This window comes from Phalangium opilio, unplaced genomic scaffold (assembly GCF_054372755.1).
Source record: "Phalangium opilio isolate 3A_F unplaced genomic scaffold, DU_Popi_V2 ptg000217l_1, whole genome shotgun sequence".
Lineage (NCBI taxonomy): Eukaryota > Metazoa > Arthropoda > Arachnida > Opiliones > Phalangiidae > Phalangium > Phalangium opilio.
In genome coordinates this window covers 3,673,109-3,685,155 of record NW_028324218.1, presented here as the reverse complement: position 1 = coordinate 3,685,155, position 12,047 = coordinate 3,673,109, and the positions used below count along the sequence as shown (strand labels likewise).

General features: G+C 38.1%; 1 protein-coding gene across 6 annotated transcripts in view; it reads left to right on the top strand.

Moving 5' to 3' along the window:
* LOC149615736 (cGMP-inhibited 3',5'-cyclic phosphodiesterase 3A-like) overlaps positions 1 to 11,462 on the top strand; it is a 77,434-nt gene extending 65,972 nt beyond the window's left edge. For 4 of the 6 annotated variants that reach the window (XM_089856049.1, XM_089856054.1, XM_089856052.1 and 1 more), the window contains 13 exons: positions 1,192 to 1,458; positions 1,589 to 1,854; positions 2,105 to 2,411; positions 2,523 to 3,038; positions 3,557 to 3,730; positions 3,784 to 3,913; positions 4,736 to 4,861; positions 5,186 to 5,382; positions 6,217 to 6,582; positions 6,931 to 7,120; positions 7,267 to 7,356; positions 7,848 to 8,146; positions 8,998 to 11,462. In XM_089856049.1, the coding sequence (XP_089712175.1) occupies positions 1,192 to 1,458; positions 1,589 to 1,854; positions 2,105 to 2,411; positions 2,523 to 3,038; positions 3,557 to 3,730; positions 3,784 to 3,913; positions 4,736 to 4,861; positions 5,186 to 5,382; positions 6,217 to 6,582; positions 6,931 to 7,120; positions 7,267 to 7,356; positions 7,848 to 8,146; positions 8,998 to 9,012 (2,943 nt within the window). In that variant the 3' untranslated portion in view covers positions 9,013 to 11,462. The remainder of the gene's footprint in view (positions 1 to 1,191; positions 1,459 to 1,588; positions 1,855 to 2,104; positions 2,412 to 2,522; positions 3,039 to 3,556; positions 3,731 to 3,783; positions 3,914 to 4,735; positions 4,862 to 5,185; positions 5,383 to 6,216; positions 6,583 to 6,930; positions 7,121 to 7,266; positions 7,357 to 7,847; positions 8,147 to 8,997) is intronic. The other 2 variants (XM_089856051.1, XM_089856050.1) reach the window with 2 other exon arrangements.
* Positions 11,463 to 12,047: the final 585 nt, after the last annotated feature.

Here is a 12,047-nt window from a genome sequence, read left to right as displayed (position 1 = left end):
GTTATATCTATTGCCTCTGGTATCATTTTATATCTGGACAAGTTGGAAAGGATATGATTGCAGTGTCGTGAAATTCCCTATGGTTACCCTTACTTCTCGCCACCGCCTCTAGGAGTGGCATTGTCCCTAGTGACGTCATTAATTACGTACTCTGCCAGGCCAAAGCGAGAATTATAGCTAAGCTATATCCACAACCTTTTTGACGTTGGTTGGTACTACATGAACCCGTTAATCAATATCAAGACTCCAAACACACACACGGATCCCAGGATAAATCGACGATACTAAAGCCTATAAGGCGTATTATCACCAACTTAACTTGATAGTACAACCAAAAGGGGATTGTTTAACAACTAACACTGTGAAGTTAGGTTGACGTTAGCTCAGTTTTTCTTCAATGCATCCTGAGGTCTTTTTTTTCTGTAGGCTTCGGACTTTCAGGTCAAGCCTATGTTGAGCCTGAGGGTCTAAGGTTATCCGATAGATGGTGGTGGTAGTAGTAGCCTTAACCCTTGCATTGTACCAAGAAAAAAAGCTCCTAGACAGCTTTTAGCCTCAACTTTTTGTCTTTTATCTTTTCTTGTCTTTTTTATGGGATTCTTTTTGTCTGAGTGTCGTAGAGATCATTTTATCCTCCTCTTTTTTGGTAGAAATTAGTTGGAAATATCGATTACAGATGGCGTGAAGACTAGCTTGTGTGCATAGTGGTGGGAATTGAACCAGAAGTCTTATGGGAATAAGAATGGTGCTGGAAATAACCTAGAATTGTGGGTATTTTTTATATATAGGTGGGATAAAGAAGATGTGTCTCTAGACAGAAGTTAATGATTATTATCATGGGAAGTATGTACAATAACTTAAGCATATTTGATATACCATCTCTATTAGAGAGCTTGTTCGTTAGTTTCGACTACAGCGCCCTCTACGTCACTTTTCGCGGTTGATATTAATTAGTAACGTAATGAGTGTGCGTCAGATAATAAGCGCTTTAGTTTTCAAGGTCTAATTTTTGTTGAAAAAAGGAATTATAAAACATTTAACATCCTAAAAGATCGTTCAGCTCAAAAGGGTGTCATTTTTTGTGAACCTCAAAAACCTTACGACAGAAGGGTTTTCTATAACTGTATATTATAATCTTGTATTTTTTTACCTAAATTTTAATTGATTTTATTTAACTTTATGTCATTTCAGAGTTCTAGTTCAACAGTTGATGTTGCCCTCTTGTCCGAAGCCCACGGCCTGGTGACCGATATGTTGGCAGATCCCAGTCTACCCCCTCATGTACTCACTGGCCTTCGGGCCCTTGCCAGTCTTCTTTCTCCCCCAAATCACACTGGTGGTCATGGTCGTTCGCGACCAGGTGGCGCTAGCGTCGCCGTATCATTGGCCGATTTTAATTCAGGGTCAGACACTGAAGAGATTCCATATACCGGCGAAAGGCCTTCAGCTCTTCCCAAGGTAATTATCATAAGGTTATCATGCCTTCTATAAGTGTATGTCCAGTACGCCTTCTTATAATCATAGATATGTGCCTCCTGGTTTACGGATTTGACTTAAACCATAATATCCTACCATTTTTTATAAGCAGCGTTTGCGCCGTAATTTGCCACCGAGTTTACTAAGGCGCATGAGCACAAGTACCTGGACAACTACGACTTCAGCTACGGGTATGCCAACACTGGAACCGGAACCAGTTCGAAAGAGGAGTACTAGTTTCCGTCATTCTTCCGAAGGCGGGGGAGGTGGAACCGAACGCACTCATGTCCCTTCCACTAATAATACTTCCGTCTCGCCGGTAACCTCTGGGCCACCTGGTGCCAATAATGGTACTAATAATCGGACACCGTCACCCAAGTAAGTTATAGTGTAACCTTAACCTAACGCCAAGAAATTTAAATCGCGACAACTTAACTTGAAAGTTATTTGTAATGTTATTTTAATATCAAGATAAGTTGTCGCTGTCAAAATTGATTGATTTTTCGTTTTGCGCTCTTTAGGGCTGGAAAACGATTGGGTTTACTTTTATCTTTCTAAATTATGGCTGGTTTTCACACGATTTTTTTTTCTGTAATTTCTAATGTTTATCAAACTTGTTTTTTTTCAGTCATCTACCAGCAACTACCATTAACAATAACAACATAAATAATAATAACAACAACAATCATCATAATCACCATTATCATTATCAGTCCAATTGCTACAACGTCAACGAGCATTCTAACAAGGAGAGGCGTTCTTATTCGACAACGGCCATTCCATCCGGCGCTGTTCACCGTAAATCTAGCAGGGAACGCAAGACAGTTTGCAGTTTGCACCCACTAACTTCATCCGATGTTGAAGCCCTAGCGGTTATGCACGACAAGGCCCAAAGAGCCAAAAATGGAAATGAACATTCCAGTCCTCATGTAACGGTACGAGTCTCTTCTTACTTTTTAAGACAGTTAGGCTAATACTTATTTCTGGTCCTCATGACCTTGAGTTGAAGGTCACTATGTAATTTAATTTACTTTATTAATTTATAGTCAACAAGGCACGAGGAAGACGGTGACGGTGGAGAAGGTGACGCCGAAACGACGGAAGACGAATCTCGGGATGGTGACCCATTACACCCTCTACCTCCAGCACCACCTCCGCCACTCTCAACCATCCGAAGGTTAAACATCACCTCGGATTACGAGAGTAGCAACGACTCTCCTAGCGGCAGCGACAACAACGATGCGGGAACAACGGGTGACGATTTGGCCGGTGCACCATCTATGATTGGTCGACCTCATCGAGTGACCGCCTCGGGACCCAAGTCCATGGGGGTACAAACTGTCGGTGGTCGAACGGGACCCTTAACGGGTGAAATGATAGCTGGAACGCGGTGTAGTCTGTGCGGCGCGAGGACTAGGCTAGGCAGCAATGGTGCAGCCGTTTCTAGTGCCAAAGATACTGTATCTTGTGCCGCCGCGGTTAGTAGTGAGAGCGCCACCATACAAGAACTTGCCGAAGTTAAAGACGATAAGAGTGATGCTTATAGAGATATTTATAATCAGGTAAGACTTCAGTTTTTTTCATATATAGTTCCAATAAGTACGCGAACTTAAGTTTAAGTAATATCAAACGAGGAATACATACAAGTAAAAGGAATCTGTAGCCATTTTCACTTAACGTATTTAGGCGAATTTTGTGGGAGGACCTGCTAGACTAATCATTACGTATGACGAATTTTACCTTGCGCATTTGTAATCTATCTAGCTACGCGTTGCTATAGAGCTATCTCAGTTGTGACGTCAGTGCCGGGTAAAACGTCAGGGGCTCACTTTTTCAGTGGTATCGCTTTGGTTCTATGGTAAAATAGCATGAATGACGTCACACTAAGGCTTCTGAGATAGCTTTGTTGATATTGTGAGGCTCAGAAAACCCGAGTATAAATTAACACGCGACGATGATTCCTAGTAGCTTTATGCATTCCTGATATAACAGAATGTATTTATAGAAAATACCACAAAAACTTTGTGATTGTATCGTAATAATTTCTTTAATACGTTATTAATCTTTATTGCAAACTTAGGGTGAGGTTATCGCGTCATCTATCATCGCCTACGAAGGTCCTGGATTCATGGTTGATGGTCTTCATTACAATCCCGAAACGTTAGCGGTAGATCCACTGCTCAATAGAATAAACGATTGGGATTATCCCATTTTCGAGCTTAGTAATAGATCAGGGGACCGAATACTTAGTCAGGTAATAAATGCATTACCTTGGATCAGTTTATTGTACAACGAAAACTTAATTAGCCCTTGGCCATTCCACAGATGTGCTACCGAGTCTTTCGAGAAGTTGGATTATTTGAATCCTTTAAAATTCCATTGCAAGAATTCCTTAACTACTTCCACGCATTAGAAACGGGATATAGAGACAAACCATGTCAGTTCAGAGTTAAGTTCGGGGTTGCCACACGCCTTAGAACAAGATGGAAGAGTCAGAGGATGTTTAGAAAGGGGTCAAAAGGGTCAGGGAGATGTCGGAGATTTAAGAAATAGGTCAAAAGGGTCGGGGAGGTGCCAGGGATTTAAGAAATGGGTCAAAAGGGTCAGGGAGATGTCGGGGATTTGGGAAAAGGATCAAAAGGGTCAGGGAGATGTCGGGGATTTGGAAAAAGGATCAAAAGGGTCAGGGAGATGTCAGGGGTTTGGGAAATAGGTCAAAAGGGTCAAGGAAATGTCAGGGATTTAAAAAATAGGTCAAAAGGGTCAGGGAGAGTGAAAATTACGTAACAGGTCAAGAGGGTCAGGGAGATGTCAGGGATTTGGGAAAAGGATCAAAAGGGTCAGGGAGATGTCAGGGATTTGGGAAAAGGATCAAAAGGGTCAGGGAGATGTCGGGGATTTGGAAAAAGGATCAAAAGGGTCAGGGAGATGTCGGGAGTTTAAGAAATAGGTCATAAGGGTCAAGGAAATGTCAGGGATTTAAAAAATAGGTCAAAAGGGTCAGGGAGAGTGAAAATTACGTAACAGGTCAAGAGGGTCAGGGAATTTAAGAAATAGGTCAAAAGGGTCAAGGGATTAAAAGAGCGTCCGAAAGAATAAGGGAATTTGTAAAAAGGGAGAAAAGTAAGGGAAAACCTTTAAAAGTCATTGAAAAGAAATTAGAATCTGAAAAACATTACAATTTGTGGCAACCTTGCAATATTAAAGCATTAAGTACTTCTTACTTAGTTTAAATAGCGATTTATGAAACACCATTCAGATCACAACAGAATGCACGCGGCTGATGTCCTACACGGTGTTTACTACCTTTCATCTCAGCCAATTCCAGGTTTTACTCAGATGCCCACTGATTCCACCGACTCGCCTCTACACAAGACAATGACGGGTAAGAATAACACTTTTGCATGACGTACTAGTCGTTGTAGTTGTCGATGATAGTAGTAGTAGGTAGTTGTTGTCCCTCACAACCAACCCTTACTCATTCACTCACTCACTCACGACACGAAAAGCAAGAGCTCTCTCTCACACGATTTGTGCGCATGAGCCAGATCGAAAGCGCCGCCCCCTGAACGTGTTTATAACTCTTTTTGATTCTGCTCTAACAGTAGCTTTGTTTTTTGTGTTTGTTGTTGTTTTCGTTGTTGTTGTTGTGTTTCTTCTTCGTCCCGTTTCTCCCACCTCCTCCCCCTTTCAATTGTTTTTTGAACAGACGATGATTGCTGTGGTGCATGTAGTAGCCCTACCTTCCAACGAAGGTGCCGATTTATTGCAGAGGAAAGCTACGGGATTATGGGTGCCAATTTTCCCGCTCTGGAATTAATGGCGCTTTTTACCGCGGCCGCCATGCACGACTACGATCATCCGGGAAGGACTAACGCCTTCTTGGTCTCGACTTACGCTCCACAAGTAAGTTCACAAGCTCATATTCTATTATTTCTATTTCAATTTGATACTAGTTATATAATACTTCTCTTCGTGATAAGTGTACGTACCACAAAGCGGGGTAATTAGTAATTGTAACATGATTCTTCCCACAACATCCCTTAACATTTATTATAGCAAGGTTACTATATTCAGGGATAGATTTAATTTTAGAAGTAGGAATGGAGAACGGTTACTATTTACTTCAGTCCGACTCAAAGACCACCCTGTATAGAGCCCCTCCCTCCAACACGTAACGAAAAGTTTAAATTATCTTATTGGCCGCTCACTTAAACCCTAAGTTTTGATGACGTTGCTGACGGGGACGGCGAAAAATACGTAATTCCATTTTACCTCTGTCGCTACGACCCGCCTCTTCTTTCATACCCTTCCCTTCGTCCCGTGGAAGGAGGTCCGCGACTTTGACGCGCGCCCACATTACTCTGTTCTCCATTCCTACTTCTAAAATTATATTTATCCCTGCTATGTTTATTTGCGCTTAACTATTTGCCAAGGCGCATGCATGCGCTTGTGGATTAATTTTAGTCCCACGTCAAGATGAGGGAGGTTTGTGCCTGGTTGATTTTTGAATGGGGATTTAGTACCATCGAAAAGTTATAGAATTCACCCCAACACGGTGCGATGCATGCCCATCTTAATTAAGTTTGGTTAGCGGGTGAGAAAATTAACAAAAAGGGTGTTCCCTCGCCTGGGAAGAATCATATTACATAACTGAAGTATTAAGAGGATACAGAGTGTCACCCTTCTGCTATTATCCCCTTCTGGTGTTACAATAATACCTTTATACTATCTTCTCAGGCCGTGTTGTACAATGACCGATCAGTTCTCGAAAACCATCACGCGGCGGCAGCGTGGAGTCTCTTCCTATCCAGACCCGAATTTAATTGGTTGTGTCATTTGGACAAAGCCGAATTTAAGCGCTTCCGGTTTCTCGTCATTGAGTGCATCTTAGCTACGGACTTAAAACGACACTTTGAGATTCTAGCGGAATTTAACGCAAAAGCCAACGACGATGACGCGCCGGGCGTTGATTGGCTGTGCGAATCTGATCGTATGCTACTTATGCAAATGTGCATTAAACTCGCGGATATCAACGGACCTTGCAAAAGACACGATATTCATGTTCAGTGGACATATAGGATAGCCGAAGAATTCTACGAACAAGTAAGCCTTTTTGTTACGACTGCAGTTAAATTAAAAGGGGGGCGTGGTCAACAGTATCGTTTGGTTGATATATAAAGGGGTTAAGACCATAAGTTTATAAGATATGTTCTATAAGTTTGTCTCTGGTTAATGAGAGACTAGTCTACACTTGAGCATGGGGGAAGTAAATAATGTATTCCCCCTAAGCTCACTGCATAATTTAGGCTTAAGCTCGCTGCATAATTTAGGCTAATTTGCATGGTTGGGAAAAACAAATTTCTCCTTCACTGGTCGTGTTTAGAGTTATAAAGTTCTTGGGTTAGTTAATTTGAAAATGTTTTAAGTTTAATTATTGTGTTGTTTAATTAGGGAGACGAGGAGGCGGCGTTAGGTCTTCCCATCTCCCCGTTTATGGACCGACGTTATCCGCAACTCGCCAAACTCCAAGAATCATTCATAAATCATTTGGTCGCGCCACTTTGCAACGCTTACGGGGAGTCCGGACTACTCCCTGGTCATTGGGTCGATAGCGGAGATAGTGACGAAGAAGGTGATTCTGGTAAGCCTTAAATCATTATTTACAATTATTCTTTAATATACTAAGGGTTAATGGCGTCTGCTACCTAGAACCACTTACACATACGCGATTGGTCGAATTCTTTTTAGGTTAGATTTTTTATTAAATAACGAATATTATTTTAACAGTTATGCCTGACGTTGAAAAATCAGGAGCAACATCGGACACTAAAGACACTGATGACGAGTTAGTTGAAAATGAAGCCGAAGCGCCTTCCGGTGAGTAATTGTTTGTTTTTGTCGTTGTTCTTGATGTAATTTTTGTTTTTGTCGTGTTCTTGTTGTAATTGCTGTCGTTGTTCTTGTTGTCGTTGTTCCTGTTGTAGTTGTTCTTGTTGTCGTTGTTCTTGTTGTAGTTGTTCTTGTTGTAGTTGTTCTTGTTGTTGTCGTTGTTCTTGTTGTTGTCGTTGTTCTTGTTGTTGTCGTTGTTCTTGTTGTTGTCGTTGTTCTTGTTGTTGTCGTTGTTCTTGTTGTTGTCGTTGTTCTTGTTGTTGTCGTTGTTCTTGTTGTTGTCGTTGTTCTTGTTGTTGTCGTTGTTCTTGTTGTTGTCGTTGTTCTTGTTGTTGTCGTTGTTCTTGTTGTTGTCGTTGTTCTTGTTGTTGTCGTTGTTGTTGTTGTTGTCGTTGTTGTTGTTGTTGTCGTTGTTCTTGTTCTCGTTGTTGTTCTTGTTCTCGTTGTTCAGTTTGTTAAATTCCCCTTTACTCTTGAAGCTGATGTGACGAAACTACGAAGGCCCAGCAGGCAGTTAAGACCGAGAAAGGTTGTGTGTTTACAAACGATGCATTTGCAAGAGAACTACGAACATTGGATCGCCATTTTAAAAGAGGAGAACAATGCTTCCAAGAGTTCTCCCGCTGAAACGGTTGAGGATGATGGTGGAGCCGTTTGCGTCGAAGACACGCAAGATGAAATTGACGATGAGGAACCATTGATTGAGGAAGGTTCGGATCAAGGTGAAATGGAGACCATTCACGAAGAGGATAGCTCTTCCACGAAATCAACACCTCCAGTAAGTCGAAAACTCACTTAATTTGTGTTTAATTTATTTAATAATAATAATTTTGATAGTTAAGCCGATTTTGTAAGGTAGTTACATTTTTAACCACTTTGAGTTGTTTATATTACCCCCATGTTTCGGAGATAACGTACTTTTCCTTTTAACTTCTATAGTTAATTTAAGTATGAAGGAGTTGTGTCTCTTTAACGAAATTAGGTTCATTTTAAAGATCATTTTAATTAGATTAATTAGTGCAAATTTTAAAAGATTTCACCGTGAGGGAGACGAGATATACCCTATTTTATATTACCCCCATGTTTCGGAGATAACTTAACTTCTATAGTTAATTTAAGTATGAAGAAGTTGTGTCTCTTTAACGAAATTAGGTTCATTTTAAAGATCAATTTAATTAGATTAATTAGTGCAAATTTTAAAAGATTTCACCGTGAGGGAGACGAGATATACCCTATTTTATATAACCCCCATGTTTCGGAGATAACATACTTTCATTCTAATTTCTATATTTAATTTAAGTATGAAGGAATTGTGTCTCTTTAACGAAATTAGGTTCATTTTAAAGATCAATTTAATTAGATTAATTAGTGTAAATTTTAAAAGATTTCACCGTGAGGGAGACGAGATATACCCTATTTAATATTACCCCCATGTTTCGGAGATAACTTAACTTCTATTGTTAATTTAAGTATGAAGAAGTTGTGTCTCTTTAACGAAATTAGGTTAATTTTAAATATAAATTTAATTAGATTAATTAGTATAAAATTTAAAAGATTTCACGATGAGGCGCGCTTTAATGGTTGGAAAAGCATAATTGACTCCGGGGCCATCTTGTTTCTCGTTAACAGAGAGATTCTTGCTGACAATCGGAGAAAAAAGATAGAAAATGTTGTAGCATTCACTAGCGATATCTGATGAACATTTTCGTAAAATCAAAGATTTCCACTTACAAAATCCACACGTCATAGACAAGAAGATATAAATCGGCGCCATGGGATGGGTCTATAGCAATCAACAATGCAAACAAACTAACAAACAAACATTACCACAAGATGAAAGTAACCAAGTAAGAATGTTTCAAATTCTAGTCGAAGCAAGAAGTAAACATACAAATAAATCGGAGGTTCCAGACGATAAACTAATATTAGCCAAAAAAAAATAAATAATATTTCCAACAAACAAACAAACAAAGGTCAAGGTAGCATCAAGTAAACAATTTTTCCCGTGCTGATTGTTATTATATTGAGTGTTTAGTAGTTTTTAATTAATTTTTATTTTTCAAAGAAAAAACAAACAAATGATATAACAAAAAAATATATAAATATATTCTTTAGCTGTGATAACGATTAATACACCATCTATCCGACAAATCCGTTACTATAGATTTTAAAATATAGCCGTGCAGCTATTAAATTAATTAATTAATTAACCCTAAATGAATCTTAATTTTTCAATTTAAATATATATAATATGTATGTATATATTATGATAATTATAATCCCCATATTTTGGAAGTAAAGGTTGGTTAACTAAACGAAGGGAAGGCGTGCGTAGAGTTTTAACGGTTTTCAAGATGGCGGTGCATTTTTTTAAGAAAAAATTGGCTGATTCTCACAAATCACAGAAGATGGCGTTATAAACCAATTATTTAGGGTAACAAACTGTATCAATCCTAGGAGTAAGGAACTTTAGTGTCATTAGGAAAACCCAAAGTCTGGTTTTATTTAATTTTGAAATACTTCGGCTTATGTCCATCCCTTTAAAATATTTCGACCCAGTCTAACACCGAATTCAAAATAACCTCTAACCTCTGAGCCAATCGAATCGATCTAGAACAACAACTCTCCTATTATCCCCGCCCCCCGCCGCCGCGTCTTATTGTTTAGCGATAAAGTTGCTTACTCCTAATTTGATTTACTCCTGGTTGGTATGAAGCTGTAGAAAGACTCATTCTGATTGGTTAGATTAAAATGAACCGTACATTGGCAGTATTTAAGGTGATTTGTGGTCTAAAGAAAGGCATATATGATTGATTGGGTTGAATAGTTAACGGACAATGAATTGATGATTAGAAATTGTTATAATAACGAAACCATAAACCTAATTTTTGAACTACCTCGTTCGTGATTGGTTGAAATATAAATCGACCACAAATATATATATATATTATAAATCCGAAAAAAAGGTCACAATAGAATTTAATAACGAACCGAATCTCCATTTAAATGACCCAAAAAAACAAAAATATTATTAAATATTAGTTAATTTTAAAAAGTAAACGAAAAAAGTCTGTTAATGTTAAAAATTAGACCTACAAAAATGAATCATCGTGCACCTAAAAAAAAACAACAAAAAAACATTAGAATATTATTTGTACAGCGCACATTAAATTAAATTAAATAATTGTTTAATTTTTAAATGACATTTTTAATCAAGCATATTTCCCCAATTGCACAATCAGCCGTTGTGATTGTATGATAAATCGTTGATAAATTAATTAAATAAAATCTTAATAAAAACAAATGCCCAAAAAAAATAATTAAGGTTTTTAACGATAATGAAAACCTTAATTTTTAAATTATTATAAAAAGTTGGAATTTTAATAATTAAAAAAACTAAGTATTTATTTCCGTCAAACCACAAATTAGCTCGTATTAATTATATTAAATATAAGGTGCTCTTTTTGTACATTATATTGATTAATTAATTAATTTAAAATTAATTAAATTAGCCACAATTTTACGATATAATTAAAAAAAAGTACAAAAAATTCTTTTTTCTAGTTGTTAAAGCACCGATAATGTTAAATTTAATTCTAAAATTAATTAATTTGAGCAGTTAATTTATAATTAACTTTAATTGCTTGCGTTTTACACTTGACCCAACCCTTAATTTTATCGCAATCAATTATAATTAAAATATAATTAGTAATTGTAAAGCCAAAATTGTACAGTGTAAATGAAAAAACGTAATCCAAAGAAAAAAAATTTACAAAATTTAAAGACAAAAAAAAAGGATTGAGATCAGTTTAAAAAAAAACAATAAAACATGAAATATTAACAATGTTAAAAATAATTCTAACAAAAAACAAAGATACATATCATGCATTTTAACTTTATGCATGTATAATTATTTCCCCCGATTATGTAGAATTACTAAAAAAAAAATCATGATGTCAACGCGTAAGGACCCTTCCCCACTATCCCGGTTTACAAGAAAAAATACATGAAACCCAATGTGCTGTATTCTTGCCTTCAATGAAAACGTGTGTTACCGCCACATAAAATGTACAATACAGTTGTATTTGACCAAAGTTTTGACTGAGTATTTTTTTTAACCAACGAATTTCCATGTCGTTTATTCGAAGGTGTATTTACAAACGTAAGGCCTACCTCCCTCTCCAGCTTTTGCGTAAGTTGGACCGTGTGATCCATCAGGGGTCCAACTCAGGAAAAATGGAGTCCCATTGGAAGCTTGTTCTTTTAGAAGTTGAAGCAGGGAGAAATAAGGTAAGGAAGAGTGCAAAAGGTTGATGGGCGACCCGCGACACCGGTCCGTAACTCTACCAGTGTGCCTCGCGCACGCCCCTACCCTATGGCAGGCGATAGTGGAGTGCCATTGTATAACGGGATTTACGAGAGGTATTTCTGTGGGCGGACATTCCCTGTCGTCAAACGCGGTCCGAACAACTCTCCGAAAAGGGGGCAGTAACCTCTATTTTTAAGACAGAACGCCATTGAGGATGCTGGGAGGACTCCGGTGCCGTTGGTGGTGCACAGAGGAAACGTTGTAAGGTTTGGTGGTTTCCACTCCATCCAAAGTTTTCACATCTTTGTCTAACTATAAACTGAAACATTTCCGTCAAAAGTTACTCGGTTAGTTTATACGATTAGAAGTA